At 32.8% G+C, this 19,651-nt stretch overlaps 1 protein-coding gene across 1 annotated transcript in view; it reads right to left on the minus strand.

The window, feature by feature from the left end:
* Window positions 1-19,651, minus strand: part of NCKAP1 (NCK associated protein 1) — an 87,892-nt gene that overhangs the window by 24,776 nt on the left and 43,465 nt on the right. The window contains exons 14-20 of the mRNA XM_039855759.1: window positions 19,152-19,233; window positions 16,745-16,803; window positions 10,445-10,590; window positions 8,673-8,805; window positions 4,016-4,135; window positions 3,240-3,379; window positions 2,270-2,401 (exon numbers count right to left, since the gene is read on the minus strand). Coding sequence (XP_039711693.1) covers window positions 2,270-2,401; window positions 3,240-3,379; window positions 4,016-4,135; window positions 8,673-8,805; window positions 10,445-10,590; window positions 16,745-16,803; window positions 19,152-19,233 — 812 coding nt within the window. The remainder of the gene's footprint in view (window positions 1-2,269; window positions 2,402-3,239; window positions 3,380-4,015; window positions 4,136-8,672; window positions 8,806-10,444; window positions 10,591-16,744; window positions 16,804-19,151; window positions 19,234-19,651) is intronic.

A 19,651-nucleotide genomic window follows, 5' to 3' on the forward strand; every position in this document is an offset into this window, starting at 1 on the left:
TACATTTATGTAAATGGGCCATTCAACCTACTGATCTCTAGTATTAAATAAGCAATGAAATTAATTTCAAATACAATTTGTTACAAAGCCATGAAATTACTATCATTATCTTCTTAAGAAACAGCCTAAAAAAGATGAATATCTAAAAAGTACAATGAAATAGAAATGCAAGTGATTAGAAAAATTCTAGATCTGATTTAAGGATAAATTCTTTTAACATGATACACTGTAACAAATGCAATGACTACTAGACCATAGCTTGAATTCATCTGGCACTGTTATGTGCTAGTAGTTTTTTAGGCTTTATATATATTACCTATAATGCTCATATTTAATAACCCTGTATGTAGTTGTTATTATCACATTTCACAGATGAAAAAAACTAAGGCTGAGACTCAAGTAAACTGATCAAGGTCACTTTGAAATTGATGGGTCTACAGTTTGATCCCACATCTGCTTGACTCAATGCTACTTCTCAGCAAAATATATTACAGTCAAAACATGGCAACAAACCAAACTTTGTTGTTCTTTAATCACTCACAGCACATAAAACACAGTTATATTTGGTTTCTATCCCAAGAAACTATATAAGCCTAAAAAGAAACACAAATTTTTAAAGTACTTTCCTTCACTGGCCACCCACCCCTATTTTACCTTCTTTGAAACTCCCTGAGCATTAGATTTCTAAAGCTCTTAGTATTTGTAAGGAGGAATCTTTAAAGACAACAGACAAACCTCATCACACTAGAAACAATCCCACAAGACAAATTCAATTAATGAGTTGGTTGTATTTATTTCTCATATCTACATAATGTCAATTTTTATGAGGAAAGCATTAGTAGAACTGGGAAGTATAAAGAATAGTGAACAGGGAATTACTTAAATTACCCATATTTGTGTTCCATGATTATTGTTAACTATTCGTGACACTGGACAAGACAGTTAATCTGTGTGAACTTCAGCTTCCTCATATGCAAAATGAGAAGATTGGAGCAAATCAGTATATTTCAGTTGGCAGGTGGCAATCCAAGAGGGTCATGAAATCAGTTTAAAAGGTTGTAGTAAACATTTAAGAAAAGAAAGAGGGAGGAGGGAAAGAAAGAAGTAGGAAAAAATTTGTACATCGAACATAGTAAGTATAAATATTCCTTCATGAAACTGTTCAATTATGTGTATGTATGTGCACACTGAGTTGTGATGCTGGATACATATCTTATCGGGTATCACATTCAAATATTTGAAAACCTCAGGACTAGATGAACTCTTAAGTCTTTTCTGGATTCAAATGTATGTTGTTATGCCAATAGAATTCTAGACTTTTGAGGCAGTCAATTCTAATTAGAGTTTTATAAGTTTTATATATATATATTATTGATATATATATAATATATATATAATTTCAAGAAACATATGTATGTTTCTTAAAATAATATATGCAATAAGTCAGAAACCTTTCCACTTTGTTTCTTAATTCTTTTTCTAAACTTAAACTTTATGAAAGAAAATATTGATTGATTCGACAAGTTTTTCTTGAAGGCCTTAAAGCAATTTATAAAACAAAATTTTGCCAAAGATTTTCCAGAGTTTTGTAGTTTTTAACAAGTAGCATTTGTGTCATATGCATAAAATTGTGATAGGTACTATGAGTAGTAAATGAAACAATATAAAACTTAGAGCTATAGTTAATGAGATGACTACAACAATTAGGAAATAGAATAAGTGGGCACTAAATTGGATATTAAGTTATCAGTTGATTAGAGAAGAGCCTGGTAGTGAACAAAGACTGTCTTTTGCTCTCCTTTAGTAAGGCAGGCATTTGACAGTGAAACCCAGAATGCTATAGTTTTCAGACCAAAGGGGAATTATGCACTCTAGTATTTATTATTCTCAACTAGGTGGGAGTAGTAGAACGGTAGGTGGAAAGTAGGATTTCGTTTACAGCTTCCTTGTTTTTCTTCTGTAAACATGCAGTCTGGTTCATTAATCTGTGAAGAAGCAGGCATTCTTTTTACCAAACATCTACTTAGTGATAAAGATCAAGGCAAAACTGTAAACTACTTTACCTGATAAAGATTTTTATGCCAGGACAAATAACTTGTGAGTATTAGATGGTTGATTTTAGTTGATCACTTGAGCACAATCTTAGGACTTAGGGACTATATATAAGGATAACATTTTTGTCTTGAATTGGGGGACTATATATAAGGATAACATTTTTGTCTTGAATTAATTGAACCAACAAACAAAAACAGTGTATATTTTTTCTTACTTAGTAAAGCGGATTTCCAGATGAGAAGTCAAATATTCTCGTGGAGTAAAGGTATGTTCCCAAACCACCATGTTTGGTACGTAATTTATAGAGAAACACAACTCAGAAAGTGCAGTGTGCAATTTATCAAGGCTGAGAAAACATTAATAAATAGTAAATAAAATGTTCAACATTTCTTTAGAGTAATACAAAATTAATTTTATAAACATATCAGACCTTATTTGGGGATAATAATTACAGAATTCAATTCCTCTCCTAAACTCATCTGATGAAGTTCAAAAGCTTTAAGGATATCACTAACACATGAGAGCAATTTTCTAAAGATAGCATCGTTCATATGTTTCTATATTTAGATGACTATATTGACTTAATATACAAGAGCGAGCTTATTTCACACCATAAAGACAATCATTTCTAACTCCTGCTTAACTTTCTGTTGTAGAGGAAGAAAGTTATCTGCTAAATGGCAAATACCTTCCTTAATGTAGGAAGTGAGAAAGTAGGAAATTTTTATTTTAAACAAAAAATTGTTTACCCATTATTGCCCACTTATGCCTCCCTCCAAAAGAGCCCTGAATGCTACTTATTCTTATATATCCATTTAAAAATATCAGGTATGTTATAATACATGAAAACATTCCAAAAATAAGGTCTCAGATATCTAATTTTAAGTAAATTGAAAATAAAAGACTGCTTATAGTGTACCCCCTAAATTTTTAGACAAATTCTTGGCCTTCAGTATTCTGTATATAAAGATAATATATTGTCTATTACATCTACTTTCTTCAAAAATCCAAAATCTGTATTTTGGGATAAAATAAGTACTAACTTGCTATTCAAGTTCACAAAAGCTAAAAAAAAAACAAAAACAAAAAACTAATGACTGGGTAATGAATTTATCACAATTACTAGCATGCTCTCAGTAGTAATGCCATATAAAAAAAAGATGTAGTAAAAGTAAATGGCTTACTTGGTCACTATCAGCCTGTTTTTCCTCATGCTCTCAACTCCTGGTTTTTCCCTTTCAGGTTCTCCTTTCTTACCAGTTTGTTTTTTTGACTTCTTATTCACTGCTTGACTAATGGTTTTGGCACAATGCTTGGGCAGCAACTAAATTTTAAAAGAAAGAAATCTTAGAAGACACCAATTACTTTGAAAACATATTAACTATTGAAATAAACCTTAGCTGAATCTAGACTATGTAGGAAATATCATGCTAGCACTAAGAATGGAGATGTGAGTAAAAAGTAGAGTTTACCTCGCTAGTTAGCTTAGGGAGCCCACATAGCTTGGTGAAAAACAGAAACAGATCAATCATATGTGAAGAAACACTTCATAGAGGAAGTTCTATGAAGACTGTAGTTTAAAGGATAAGTACAAACAGAGTAGGCAAGCAAAAAATGAGAAAGAACATGTTACTGGAAGGAAAATGGCCTATGAAGAACAAAACTATATTAGGACACTTCTAGGTGATGAAGCATAGAGTGCAGGTAGGATAGAGAAGTTTGAACTATCAGGAAGGAACTTCAATGCCAAGCTAGGGGTTGGCTATTAAACAGTAAGCAATCCTAAAGATAGTGACAATTTTCAAAAACCTGATAATGGAGCCTTACAAGCAGAGGTAATGAACTTTATTGAGATTGTGAGAATAAAAAAACAAAAAATTAAAAAATAACTGGCTAACGGATCATTTTCTTTCCTTTTTACACAAATTTACTACCTGTAACGAAACATATAAATTATCACCTGGTCACTAAGAGTACACTGTTCTGTGCAAATATCAGTGATGAGATTTCGAGCTTGTTTGGCCATTTCATCCAGGAACATATTACATAAGGAAAGACTGCGATCTCCAATATGATGTCGCTGTTAAAGCAGGATAATAAATAATAAAAAAAAATAGTAAAAGTTATAAGAAAGCAGTTTGAATTAAAACACTTTAGAAAACATGGAAAATAAAATCTATTCTACAATAAGGAGTGGGGGTGGGGAGTGTTATAGACTTCTTTTATCTCATAACAATTAACCTACTATACTGTATAGGCACAGAGTTGACATAAAATAAGTACTTGCTGATTATACAAGTAAAGTAGTATTGGAAGGAATATTAAAAAAAAGTATTTTCCTTTACATGAGAAACTATTAATTTAATTTTTAAATTCCACAAAGTCCTTATCAAACATAAGATGTGAAATACATTTATTTACAGTAATGTTTTCTAATCTTACTTGATTTATATACATATTTATACACATACACATATATAAAAATCTTGACACAACAAACAACTTTTTAGTGTATAAACAAAAAAGAAAAGCTTGAATATTTAAATAAAATTGTTAGAAATCAGTTGGTAAAACAAAGAAATTCACAAGGCACTCAACTCCCTAAAATCAAACTGCCCCCGCCCCCATCTGGGAGAGAAAAGAAGCTGAGCATGAATTTTCTGAATGCAGTAGAGAAAAAGAACATTACAATGAATTTTTAGATTATATCTGTTATCAGCAGACCCATAAGCACACTCAAATCCAACTACCTCTATCTATAGTATTCTGTACCTTTTTTGTTTTGGTGGGTTTTACGATAGTTTAATAGGTTTTCCTTGTCAATGGTAACCGGAACGTTGAGTACATAATATTGTAAAACTGTGTACTACACAGTTGTAAAACTTAATAGATATTTTAAAGAGCTTTCCTTCCCTCACCACCCCTAATTATATAAAAAACATAGAGAGATGGCATATTTTTACACTGCTGAAATTAAGGTAACATAATAAAATATGAAAATACTTAAACATGCAAAATAAATGTTCCTAGATCTATCATGATACCTTACAATGTGTTTTACTTAAAATGCCCTTTAAAACTTTAAAAGGGATCTACAGACCAAATACAAGTAAATATTGGTTCATTTAAGAAAAGATTTCAAGTTATAAACGTTTAGGGTCCTGTTTAACCAAATTCTGACTCCTACAAGATAAAACATCTCTTACTGTCACTTCTTCCTAAAAAAGAACACTGAATTAGCACTGCTTCACATTTACTAGACTAACTTATTTAAAATACAGATCTGATTTTACTACTCCGCTTCAACGGCTCAGAAATACTGAGACTAAAAAAAAACAAGGTTTCTTAACATGTCACAAGTCTCTCTTTAATCTGCCCTCTGCCTCTATCCGCAGTACTGAGAACGGACTTTAGGAGGACAATGGCAGAAGCACAGGGATCTCTTAGTAATCCAGGCAAAAGATGACATGGCTTGGTCAGGGGGAGAAGAGGCAGGAGTTTGGGTACATATAAAGGTAGAGCCCAAACCAGAAAATACTCCAAGGTTGGGGTAACAAGAAGATCAAATAGTTCTATTCTGGACATGTTACATTTCAGATGGCTAAAAATACCTAAGTTGCATCTGGATATAAAGAAAAATCTATAACTGAAGGGAAAGGTCTGGGCTGGAGTTAAAAATCTGGGAGACAGCATACAGAAAATTTTTAAACAATGAGACTGGAAAAAATGAGTAAACTACTATATTCGATGGTACAGATAGATCAACACATTAGTACTGCCATTATTCAGGGGTCCTGCTGACCTAGCAGGGTATAAATTCAAATCTAGTTTAAAAGGTACTTTCTCAAATTTATTTTAAGCATTCCAGCTCAAAAATGTGGCCTCGGCATTAAGAAGTTGTTCTGGAGGCTTTTTACATAATATCTCTGATCTAAATAAGCTGAATGGCTAAAACTAAAATTATAAAGCCAGACTGCGCTGAGAACTATGCATATCAACTTACTCTATCCTCACTTAGGTTAATTCCCTCAACGGTCCTGAAGTACCCCATGTGTACTGCTACCACAACACAGATCGTCAGATCATGGATTTGTCAAGGGCAGAGACTGTGTCTTTTTATCACAGAATTTAATTTAACAAGGCAGCTAGAAAATAACAGTCTTTAGCAAATTAGCTAAATGAAAAACAGAACACTGCCACTCACTAGCTACATGCTTATACGGAGAAAGAAAAATCAGTCCACCAAAGACTTTCTTCATCATTAAACTAAGAATACTTATCAGCGGTACTATGTTGTCACTTTGTCACAACAATCAAATGCAAAACAAGGGAATGCTATGTAAATTTTATGGTTCTATTAAATATAAACACACTATTAAAAATATAAACACACTATATAAATATAAACATACTATTAATTACCTGTTGTAACTATTTAATAAGAATTGAGTCTTATCCTATTCAAGAACCAACTAAATGAGGCAGAAACATTAAAATAAGTGATCTAAGGTAGATGACAAACATTATAATAATGATATAAAGTACTATGAAAATATGGTAAAAAAGAGACAAATTCTAACCAGAGGAATGCTAAAAATCTTTTTGGAGGTGAGATTTAACCTGACTACTGAAGAAAAGGAAAGAGTACAACAGGTAGAGGTACAGTGAAATGAACTTTACGTTTGAGGAAAAGCCTTTAGGGGGCCAAAAAGTAGACAAGTAAACTAGTATGGTTTGTATGTACTAGGCTAGTTATAAAGAGTAGGGAGTGGTAAGTTGAAGACAAGAATGAGGGTAGAGTCCATTAACAGATGAGTAGATAAACAAAATGTGGTATATACATACAACAGATCATTGTTTACCCATAAAAAGGAAGTTCTGATACATGCTATCACATAGATGAGCCTTGAAATATTATGCTAAGTGAAATAAGCCAGACACAAAAGGACAAATATTGAATGGCTCCACTTATATGAACTATCTAGAACAAGCAAATTCATAGAGACAGAAAGCAGAGGATACCAAGGGCATGAAGGATGAGGAGTGACTGCCTAATGCTTATGGAGTTTCTGCTTGGGGTGATGAAAGTTTTGGAAATGAATAGTGGAGATGGCTGCACAATACTGTGAAGGTAATTAACGCCACTTAACTGTACATCTAAAAATAATTAAAACGGCATATTTTAATGTTATATATACATGTATTTTTGAATCGCAATGTAAAAAAAAAAGACAATAAAAAAGAATGGAGTAGAGATCGGATTGTTGAGGATTTTAAATGCCTGGCTGAGAAATTTTACTTTCTCCATATGCAACAGAGAACCAATGATGATTCTTTAAGAAGGAAAAGAGGTACTCTGGTGGCATTGTATTAGACAGTCTTAAAGGCAGAAAGACTGAAGGCAGGAAAATTATTCAGGAGTACATATAAAGAATACTGAATATCTGGGCACCAGGCCCCAGGTGCACACAGTGAACATGTGGGAGGAGATGCCCCGCCTTCAGAGATCCACTTCTTAAGGGGAAACAGTAACATCCATAGGTCAGGGGTGGAAGTGGGGGGCGGGAGAATTAAAGATGGGGGGTGGAATACTGAATATCTGAGCTACAATAGTGACAAAAGCGATGGAAAGTAGAGGATGGATTCAAGGAATGATACCATGCAAATAAAATTAAGAGGATTTTATGGGTGATTTAATGGGAAGGATAATGGTGAGGAAAAAAATTAATAGTATATCTTAGGTATAAAGCTTGCCAGGGGGAATCTATTAATCTAAAAATTCTATAAATCTATTAATTGCGTATTAATCCTAAAAGTATTCCCTTAATAAACTTCCTCCAGGCTAATCTCTTTCTCAGAGTCTGCTTCCAATGGAATACTGGAATACAAACCTGCAAGATGTTATCCAATGCTTAAAGATATTATTAATGCTACTGCTACCTGTTAAGTTTCTTTTCTACAAGTTCTATAGTTCTAAATAAAGGAATTCAACACTAAGTTAAATTAAACAATTTAATTTTAATATATATCTTATCCATTTACAAAGTGGTATTTTTTCCCTAAAGATTAGAAGAAATACTAAGTACATTTTTGATAGATACTTGGTATCAACAAAATTACTAAGTATCTCAATTACACAATAACTCTGAGTGCCTGAATGCCTATGTATGTTTTACAAATACTAGCAAATCTAGATTTTACTTACTATAGCTATTGTATAACGAGTCAGTGAAATTCCTCTTTGACATGTTTATGTTTAGTCACTAATCTGTACATTCAATTTTCAAGTCTTTTCCATGATAGTTTAAGAGGAAAAGCAAGCATACGAAATCAATTATTGTATATAACTTTACCATTAATATTTTACCTGACCCACTATTTACTTTAATAAAGTTAATTCCAAGTGACTTTATATGTTCTTATAAACATGTATGTGAATTTATCCATCCATCCAAACATCTATTCTATCTATTCAAGCATTCTTCCAATTCTGTATAGAGATATATTAGGTAGGAAGCTAAATTAGGTAATCAGACTTTGTTAATATTTGGTTGGTTATATGTTTGTTTTAGTTTATCCTGCCTACCATATAAATCACAGTATTACTCTGAACTTACCTCTTCTGGACATAGTTCATGTGTGCAACTCATAAAATGAGTGCAAAGTAGTGGAAATGCAATTGAGTATCTTGACTGAGAGGGTAACTCCAAACATTGCTGAAACATCTTCTCAAAAGCACGACTATAAAAACTATATAAGAAAACAAATTAAAAAATTAGAATCACAATATTTATAGTTAAAATTTTCATGATATAGTGCTTTACAGTTAATTTGATTAAAGTGAATGAAAGTTACCATTTGGTAGCATTTATTACCTTGAGAACAGTTATATTTCCAGGGTACTTCTTACACACCAATAATCATTCCAGAGTAATAAAAATATTATTTGTATAACAGTAACAAATTTTAAAATACAAACTTAAGCAGAAAATAAACCGTATTTATGGCAAAAGAATATGACATTCAAATCTTACATCATCATATTTCAACAAAGCTAAGTCATTATCGATTTTAAGAACCACTAAAAAAAAGAAAAAAGAAACACCACTATTTTATGTACAAGAAAAAGAAACATTGTCAGTTAAACAATGACACACCACCAGTTTTAATTACTTTCAGATGTAAGAGATGTTAAAGAATATTATAAAAAATGTAATACATATCAGAATAATAAGATAAACATGTTTTTATTTTGGATATGATAATGTGACTATGAGAAAATAGATAAAAATTAGTTAAAGTTAACCAGAAAATTACAAATTTTAAACATTACTGAAATTGCTTTCATTTCTAAGGGAAGAGGACTTTCTAATTGCTGTCTCCTTCTTTAACAAGAGGAACTTTTTTATAGCTCAAAAATATGTTAACATAAAATGTTTCATTTTCTTTCCAAGGAAGACTTTGTGTCAGACAAAAGTATAGGGTTCCAAATAATCTTTAAAATTCTTGTAAATCTGACATGTAAATTGTGTTTTACAAGTTCCTTTAAAAGATCCTAATGCCTTCATTGCCTGGTAATTTGGAGTTCTTCTGCAGTACTGCTGATTAAAGCCAACCTAACAAACTGCCAAAATCAGTGTCCACTGAGATTCTCTCGGCATTTTACAAATAAAGAGACATACTAGGTTTTTCCAATCTGCTTCCCTAAAGGAAAAAAGGCCAAGAAGCAGACATACAGTTGATATTGTATAACTTTGGAGCCAGAATACTTGACTATGAATTCTGGCTCCATTGTTTACTAGTTTGATCATAATCAGGTTCATGTATTCATTCAAACATTTATTAAGTATCTACTACGTTAAACACTAAGGAAATGAAAACATGACCTTCTTCAAGGACATTATGTGGGAATAAAGGGGCAAACACTTGTAAACTATTAAGTGTAACTAAAGAATCTATGATAGAAAGGAGAGTGAAGCACAATGGAGGGAGCGGTCATCACATCATCACAATATTAATGTCTAATACTGTAGAGTGAAATTACTTGGATTTTATTTCCAACATTTACTCTATTTAACCCTGATCCACACTTTATTCCCCTTCATCTAATGATGCAAGAGGGCTTAAGACAATTTGAAGTGACTTTTTTTCACTTTCTCAAAAAAAGTGTAAAATAAATTCACACCAGAAAGAGTTGCTCTTAATAATTGAAAATAGACATAAAATCCCAACTTGGTCATTTTTTTGTTAGCAAGTTGTCTACTCTTCTCTTTATTCTTGAGTTTATTATTACTGAACTGTCTTAAGGACCATACTAATATTAAAAAGAAAAAAAAATCAAGAAAGGTATCTTTGGATACTAAAATATTTAAAGAAGATTACAGCGTACCAAAATATGGAGAGATCTGATGTTTCCACCAACATTTCCACCAAGGAATCCACCATTTTTGTATGAAAAATTATTGTATTCATCATCTTTCCAAGTTCTCTGTGATCGGCAAGGCTAAGTGAAGCCTTGGAGACACTAGTATATGCCTATAAAAGTACAGCAAAAAAACAAAAGTAGTTTAATTATAGACCGATGAATTTAGTCTTGTCATTCTACAACACCCGCTATTATAAAACAATTTATTGTGACACTGTATCAGTAACATCAGTTCTCTTATTAAAAGTTCTCTTATATAACCCAAATTTAAAATTCCTATCAAGAATTTCTTTAAATAAACAAACTGAAATACTACTGCCCATAAAACAGAATCTAATATTTGGTAATTGATCTTGAACCCCAAAGGAACTTAAGTTACAATATTGAAAGTATAAAACAATTAACTGTCATGTAAATCGTAGCGAAAAATTTTGAATCTAGTTTGAGAGAAAACATACATAGGAAACAATCAGATGAAAGTAAGTACTGTGCATTGACTCAGTGAGGTTTTAGATTATACTAAATCATTAAAAACTGGATAGTAAAATACACTGTACTAATTGATGGAGTCCAGAAAAGCACTGAAGATGGTAAAAATTAGTGTACGCTGGTCAAAAAGATAGGATTTAACCAAAATCATCAGCACAGGTTGTAGGAAAAGAAATTCCACTACAGAGATACCAACTCACAGAGAGCAGAATGCTGTCCATGGATAGGGGGCATTCCAGAAGGACAAAGAACAAGAATGAAAGAGGTGCCTACAGAATTACTACTGTTCGCTATGGCTAGTTTGAGTACAAAGAAAAGAAGGGAAACAGTAAAAGAAGAGATTCCACCAGATCATGTAGACTCCTGTTTACTATGGTAAAGAATTTAAACTTTCAGTGGTGAACCACTGAAGGTTCTGTGTGATGGCCAACTGTTGTTTTAGAAAGGGAGAAACGGGGAAGGGAGGGTGGAAAGGGAACAAGAAAAAGATGTTAGGAGGCAGTGAAGGCAATAATCCAGACAGGATTATGATGGTCTGGTCTAGTGGGCTGGTTGTTTACAAGAGTTAAATCTTGGAAATAAGTAGATATGGTGGGCCACAGAAAAATTATGGATGATGGTCAGGGTTCTGGCTTTTGGGAGACATTCCTTCGGGCTCTAATGTGCACCCACACTTCATGTAGGATCTTGTATACCAAGAATGCAAGACCTAGACTACTCAGTATGGTTACTTAGGTCACTTCTCAGAGTTGCATTTGCAGCTACCAAACTTGAGGAATGAGGTAACATCTCCCTGTGCAACAAAGAGCAAGTAAGCTTCTTGTTGATGATAAAATGGAAGGTTCTTCAAACTCAGTGTTCCTTATCTGCAACACAAATCCACTGTATACATAGCATTCATCTGGGCCCCTCTGTACTACCCCTGTGGGACATGGAAGCAAGGAAAAAATAATGCATATATGCTGATGCTCATGCTGCTTCCTGTGCAGAAAGGAAGATAAATGAAAGAGTGACTGAAGATGCTTAAGGAACTAATGGAATACACATGGAAATGAGATGCCTTAGAAAGCAGAAAAAAAAGGACAGAGAATACATGTAGAGAGGAAGAACTCAAGACTAGAAAAGAGACAGAGAAAGATCAAAGTGATCCACAAATGACCAATGACCTTAGGATAAAAACTGGATAGCACTTCAGTGAAGGCACAAAGCATACTGTAAGTCTTCCAAAGGCATATTCGGTCCTGCTCCACTCAAAAACCACTGATAACAATGTAACTCTATACCTCTTCTCTGGCCATGGGGCTTATACCTAAGTCCTCTTGTCTTTCTAACCACTGATTAAAGCCAGATCATTCATCTCTTGTGAATATGTGCTCCTTCTTGCAGTAATACTTTACACTAAAGTCTCTTTATTTGCCCTTTCCTCATTGTTTGCCCCTTCCTCATTGTAAGCTAGTTTCCTATTCAAATTCTACCCATCTTTCAATGTCCAAGTAAAATGCTGCTTTCTCTATAAAGCCATTATTAGCAATTCCAATTTGAAAAAAGCTTTCTCCCTTCTGAGAAAACTGTAATTAATTGATAATGAAAACTGTAATTAATTGATAATGGACATCTTTTAACTTATTAATCTTTTAGATTTTCAACTGCTTTTTTTCATTATATTCTATGTCTTTATATCTCCATAGCAAAATTTATAAAGTCCTCAAAAGAGGAGCTGTACTCTTCTACAGATCACATAATACTGCTCAATATTTTATCTCCTGTATCCTATGATCTAGTTGGTAGGCTTGGAACCTTCGCTGTTGACCTTTTCATCATCTGTATGAACCTCCGGGATTCTGGACACTGCCTCTGACCTTTTACTTTTGCCCTTTTTCCCTAGAAAAGACTTCTCTGGTTTAGCTGTATGTCCCATTCTCTCCTTGGTATGCTGTGTCCTATAGTCACTAAAAAATAAGAGTCTATTATGCAGTAGGAAAGGGACTAAGTGGCTGTATGATCCAATCATGGTTAAGAGCAATGTTATGATTTAATCTGTGTCTTCAAAAAAGATATCTTGAGACCACAGACCCCTGTACCTCAGAATGTGACCTTATTTGGAAATAGGGTCCTTACAAAGGTAATTAACCTAAAATGAACTTTATCCAATATGACTGGTGTCTTTATAAAAGAAGAAATCTGGACACAGAGAGACGTATATTAGGAACACTATGTGAAGCGAAACAGGGAGAATGTCATTACAGAGATGCATTTCAAGTCAAGGAACAACAAGGATTGCCAGCAAACCACCAAGAGCTACGAGAAAGGCAAGGAACAGATCTCCCTCCAGCCCTCAGAAGGCATCAACTCTGCTAACACCTTAATCTCAGACTTCTGGCCTCCAGAACTGTAAGACAATCACTTCTGTTGTTTAAGCCACTTAGTTTGTAGTACTTTGTTATGGCAACTCTAGGAAACTAATATACACATAGAATATATGAAATAATCAGACAGTGAGTGACGTTCTGATAAATATCTCATAAAAATTTTAAAATCTTACACAGGAATATATCAGTTCTGCTCACTCAAATGCTTTATATTCTGCCATATGACCAAATAAAGCTAAAATTCTCAAGTGAATCTTTTAAATAAGTTTAACAATCCTGGAAGTACTTCATAAGGGTTAATTTGAAATGTATCTAAATCTCTAAAATTTTCTAAAACCAAATATTGCTATGAGCACTCTCACAATCTGAAAACAGGAGACTGAAACAGCTTAAGCTTATGACAATAATTTTCAAAATTTTAAATGTGTATATCCTTTGGTGAAGCAATTCTACTTCTATTTTCCCTTTATAAGCTCTACTTCTGTGGTGTTTCATAGCTTATTTAAAAACCAAGAAATGCTAATTTCTAAACTTTGTTTTCAATAGAAAGAAAATAATCTATAATATGTTCACATTTAATATATGGTGTTTCAAGTTTTTTTCCCTAATCTCCCACTAACCAGGCTCTGTAACCTCAGGCAAGCTACGTAATTCTTGTAGCCTCATTTATAAAATTATCTCTAAAAATAGATGCTACAGAACACAAAACAAGAGAGAGAAAAGTATCAATGTATTTTGAGGTTAGAAGGAAAGAACCTAAGAAAAGCAAAAGCACTTTAGAGAAATAAGCAGATTGCCAGAAAAGTATGCTCTTCCTAGGAGTCCTTCCAGACACTATACTCGAAATCTCTTCCACAAACATGTTCAGCTTATATTTTCATGTTTTAACAAATAAAAATTTTATTTTTTTTAAAATGCAGAGCAGTATATAGTATAATCTCATTTACACGTTTAAACACCTAAAAGAATATAAACCAGTTATTAGAAGTAAGTATTTCTAGAGAATGAGACTAAGAAAAGTATAAACTTTCATTTTCTACTTTACCTGCAGATACTCCTACTTTTTGTAATAAGTATATAGTATTATTATTTTAAAATATATGTCGTTTTTAAATATGAAGTTATCAGAAACAGTGGGCTACAGTTTCTCCAAAATACTAGAAATATTTAAGGGGCAATTAAATTCTACCATTAATTTACATATATACAAAGATTTTAGGCTTGAATTTTAAAAGTCCTTGAAAATTATTTATGTGAGTCATATATTAAAAGAAAAAATTTAATTCCAGTATCTTATTAGTATTTATTTCTGCATTGCAGAAAAATGAAGGTTTTGGCACTAGATTAGGACATGATAAACTATAGCCTGTGAGCCAGCTGCTTGTTTTTATAAAGTGTTATTGGAATATAGCTATATCCATTTGTTATTGTCTACAGCTGCTCACACACTACAGTGGAAGAAGGGGGTACTAATGACAAAGACTATATGGCCACAAGCCTAAAGTTTTTATCAATTGGTTCTAGATTACAAATACCTTATCAAAAATGATTTTGTGCTTTCACTTTAGAATTAAATACTTGAAATCAAAATAATCAAGAGAGATACTGGGATTTAAACATCTGGACATTTTAAAATTATAATCTATTTTACTCAAAAAACCTTTTATATTAGCATAAGTTAGAATATATTTATCCGAGTTTAACAACTAGTATGTTTCTTCTATATACAACTCAAGAGTAAAGAAACAATCTGATTTAAAAATTGGACAGATGATCTAAACAGATATTTTTCCAAAGAAGACATACATTAATAGCAACAGGTACATAAAAAGGTGCTCAACATTACTAATCATCGAAGAAATGCATATCAAAATCAACTCACACCCATTAGAATGAGTAATATCAAAAACAAAAGCAATATCAAGTGTTGACCATGTGGAGAAAAGGGAACCCTTGTGCATTACTGGTGGGGATGTAAATTGGTACAGTAGCTATGGAAAACAGTATGGAGGTTCCTTGAAAAATTAAGAACAGAATTCACCATACGATCCAGCAATTCTACTTCTAGGTATTTATCCGAAGGAAACAAAAACACTAGCTCATAAAGATATCTGCACTCTTACTATCAATGCAGCATTACTTATAATAGTCATCACGTGGAAACAACCTAAGTGTCCCCTGGTGGATAAATGGATAAAGAAGTTGACAGACACACACAATGCCTTCAAGGTCCATCCATGTTGCTGTAAATGGCAGAATTTCCCTTTTTTAAAGCTGAATCATCCATTTGCAACAATATGGATAGGCCCTGAAGACATTATACTAACTAATTGTGAAACAAGTCAGAGAAAGACAAACTGCATGACCTCATTTATCACGTGGAATCTTAAAAAATAACAAAACAAAAAACAAAGACACTCAAAGATAAAGACAACGAATTGGTGGTTGCCAGAGGTAGGGAGCTGGGACTGGATGAAATGAGTAAAGGTGGTCAAAAGGTATAAATTTCCAGTAAGGTAAATCCTCAGGGTGCCATGCACAGCATGGTGACCACAGTTAATCACACTGTATAGTAGTCCTCTATTATGCACGGTTTCACTGTCTGGGTTTTCAGTTACCCATGGTCAACCATGGTCTGAAAATATTAAATAGAAAATTCCAGAATTAAACAATTCATAAGCTTTAAATTGTACACCATTCTATGTAGCATGACAAAATCTCAAACCATCCTACTTGGGATGTGAATCATCATTTTGTCCAGTGTATCCATGCTGCATAAAATACTACCCTCCCCTTAGTAACTCAGTAGCTGTCTTGACTATCAAACTGACTGTTGTGGTACCACAGTGCTTATGTTCAAGTAATCCTTATAAAAGCCTAACACTACCTCACAATGCCTGCTACATCATTCATCTCACTATGTCTCATCACATAGGCATTTTATCATCCCTCATCATCACATAAAGGGTCTGTCCAGTACAATACGATATTTTGAGAGACCACATTCACAACTTTTATTAAAGTATACTGTTATAACTGTTCTATTATTATTATTGTCAATCTGTGTGCCTAATTTATAAATTAAACTTTATCATAAGTATGTACATTTAGGAAAAAACATAGTATATACAGAGTATTATCCGTGTTATCAAGCATCCAGAGAGTCTTGGAACATATCTTCCAAGGAAAGGGGGGACCACTGTATTGTATATTCAAAAGTTGGTAAGATAGTAGATCTTAAAAGTTCTCATTACAAGAAAAATAAATTTGTAACTATGTATGGTGATAGATGTTAACTAGACCTATAGTGGTGATCATTTTGCAATATGTACATATATTGAATCATGTTATAAACATGAAACTAATACCAAAAGAATGGTAATGAAAATTATTAAATTATTCTTACCTGTAATCTGAACCAATCTAATCTCATTCCTCTGAAATCAAACACTTCTCCATCTTCAACTGTAACAGAAAAAAAAAAAATTACAAAACCAATCAATGTTTTCACAAATCTATAATCACATTTCAAATTTTAAGAGCTAAGACAATTCCACTTCTGCGCATATACACAAAAGAATTGAAAGCAGGGTATGAAGAGATATTTTTGTACACTCACATTCACAGCAGTATTATTCTCAATAGCCAAAAGATATAAACAATCCAATGTTCCTCAACAGATAAACAAAATGTAGTTTATTATTGAGCCTTAAAAAAGGAAATTCTGACTAACACATCCTACAACATGGCTAAACCTTGAAGACATTACGCTAGTGAAATAAGTTAGGAACAAAAAGACAAATACTATACAATTCGATTCCACTTACATGAGGTGTTTAGTCGAACTCATAGAAGCAGAAAGTATAATGCCGGGGCTGGGGGAAGGGAAATGGGGAGTTGCTATTTAACAGCTATAGTGTTTCAGTTTTGCCAGATGAAAAAGTTCTGGGGATTGGTTGTACAACCATGTGAAAATACTTAACACTACTAAACTGTCCCCTTAAAAATACAGTGAAATAATTCTCAAATCCTATAAAGATGATGTTAAAGGAGGCAGTTACGCCAAAAGAAATGTATAGACTTTTCTTCTTAACTATGATTCTCAGTGGAGCTAGAACAGAGCTTGAAGAATCCACTAGAAACTTTAGATAGCACAGTGAAGTCCCACAAAATAACTCTATATATAAACTAAATATCACCAGGCAAGTTTACAATAGTTTCATTACGTAAGTGTGATAAAATAAATCTATTTATTACTCAGAAATTACAAAGGTTTCTGATACCTTTCACTTGAAGATTACAAAACTAAAACACCATATCAATATACTGGAATAAAGTATTCAAAAAATGGAGAGGCAGTCTAGTATATAGCATCTTAACTTTTAAGACTGGCAGACCTAACTTAAAATTCCCATTCTAGTATTTACTACCTGTTAGAGTTTGGTCAAATCATGTTAAATAACTGAGAGCTTAACTCTCAAACCTTGAGTTTTCAAATCTGCCACAAAAAAAGTATTGACAGCTTTTAAAACTGATGCAGATTAATGGGATAACGTATATATAAAATGTCTACCACATATTAAACATTTTACCATGGTATTTATTATTGTCATAGGTAATGCTAGGATGAAATATACACCAGGGACTCTTTGGGAGGTTTTTCTGGACCAAATAGACACTTTTTATGATATGGGGAACTCTTGTTTTCTTACTTTTTTCCCCCCCATTATAAAATGCTTTTTTCTCCTGCTAAGAAATTTCAAGCTGTAATTCTTATGATTTTTATAAACATCATCGCACACCCATTTTGGAAACTGGCTTCAGAGAGAACAAAGACAAAAGAGAACAGATTAAATATCTATGGTTTCACTTTCTGTAGTTGCAGTTACCCACAGTCAACCACAGTTCAAAGAAATTAAATGAAAAATGCCAGAAACATTCATTAAGTTTTAAATGCATGATGTTCTGAGTAGCATGATGCAACTAATACTGCCCCACTGGGTCCCATCCCAGATGTGAACTGTCTAGCATAGCCACACTGTATACAATAGTTAGTAACTTATCACCTGTCTCAGCTATCAGATCAACTGTTTTGGTATTACAGTGCTTGTGTTCAAATAACTCTTATTTTACTTAATAATGGCCCTAAAGCACAAGAGTAGTGACACTGGCAATTTAGATGTGTTGAAGAGAAGCCATAGAGTACGTTCTTTAATGAAAACGTGAGTACAGGAAAATAAGATATTTTGAGAGAGACCATATTCACATAACTTTTATTACACTATGTTGTTATAATTGTTCTATAATTATTATTGCTGTTAACCTCTTACTGTGCCTAAATTATAAATTAAACTTTATCACAGGTGTGTATGTATAGGAAAAACAGTAGTTGATCACTGAACATGGGTATGAATTGTGCTGATCCACTCATACAAATTTTTTTCAGTAAATATATATAGTACTGTAAGTGTATTTTTCCTTATTTTTTAAATAACATTTTCTTTTCTCTAGCTTACTTTAAGAATGCAGTATATAATATACATAACATACAAAATATGTGCTAATTTAGTGTTTATGTTATTGGTAAGGCTTCCTGTCAATAGTAGACTATTAGTAGTAAAGTTCTGTAAAGGCAAAAGTTATACCTACATGAATGGACCTAGAGAGTACAACGCTAAGTGAAATAAGGGGGGACTACTGTATGTCTAAAAAATAAGTGAGTCTTTAAAAATTAACTGTCAAATCCTTTCCTTAATAATAAAATTTAAAAACTCAATTAGAGGAAAATATTTCATTTAGATAAGATTCATTACCTTGCTTTACACTTAGGGAAGTCATAGTGTTAACAAAAGAGGACATGATGATTGATTCGTCTTCAGGGCAAACAGAAAGATTCTGAAAAGAAACAAAAAATAAGGTTAAAATCATCTAATTGGGAAACAATTCATAGGTCCATCAACTGGTGGATATATAAATAAACTGGTCTAGCCATACTGTGGAATATTTTTCAGCAATAAACAAGAACAACGTGTTGATACATATAATAACTTGGATGAAATCTCAAATAACATTATGTTAGTTGAAATAAATCAAAACCAAATGATTATATGGTATATGATTTCATTGGTATGATTTTTTTTAAAGGCAAAAAGTGACAAAAAGCGGATGACTGGCTGTCAGGGTTGTCTAAGAGAGAATCAACTACAAAGATGCACAAGAAAACTAAGCATTAGACAGGTTCTACATCTTAACTGTTGTGGCGGTCACATGAATATATATACAGTTGCCAAAATTCAAACAATACACTAAAAAG

This window comes from Pteropus medius, unplaced genomic scaffold (assembly GCF_902729225.1).
Source record: "Pteropus medius unplaced genomic scaffold, Ma_sr-lr_union100, whole genome shotgun sequence".
Classification (NCBI taxonomy): domain Eukaryota; kingdom Metazoa; phylum Chordata; class Mammalia; order Chiroptera; family Pteropodidae; genus Pteropus; species Pteropus medius.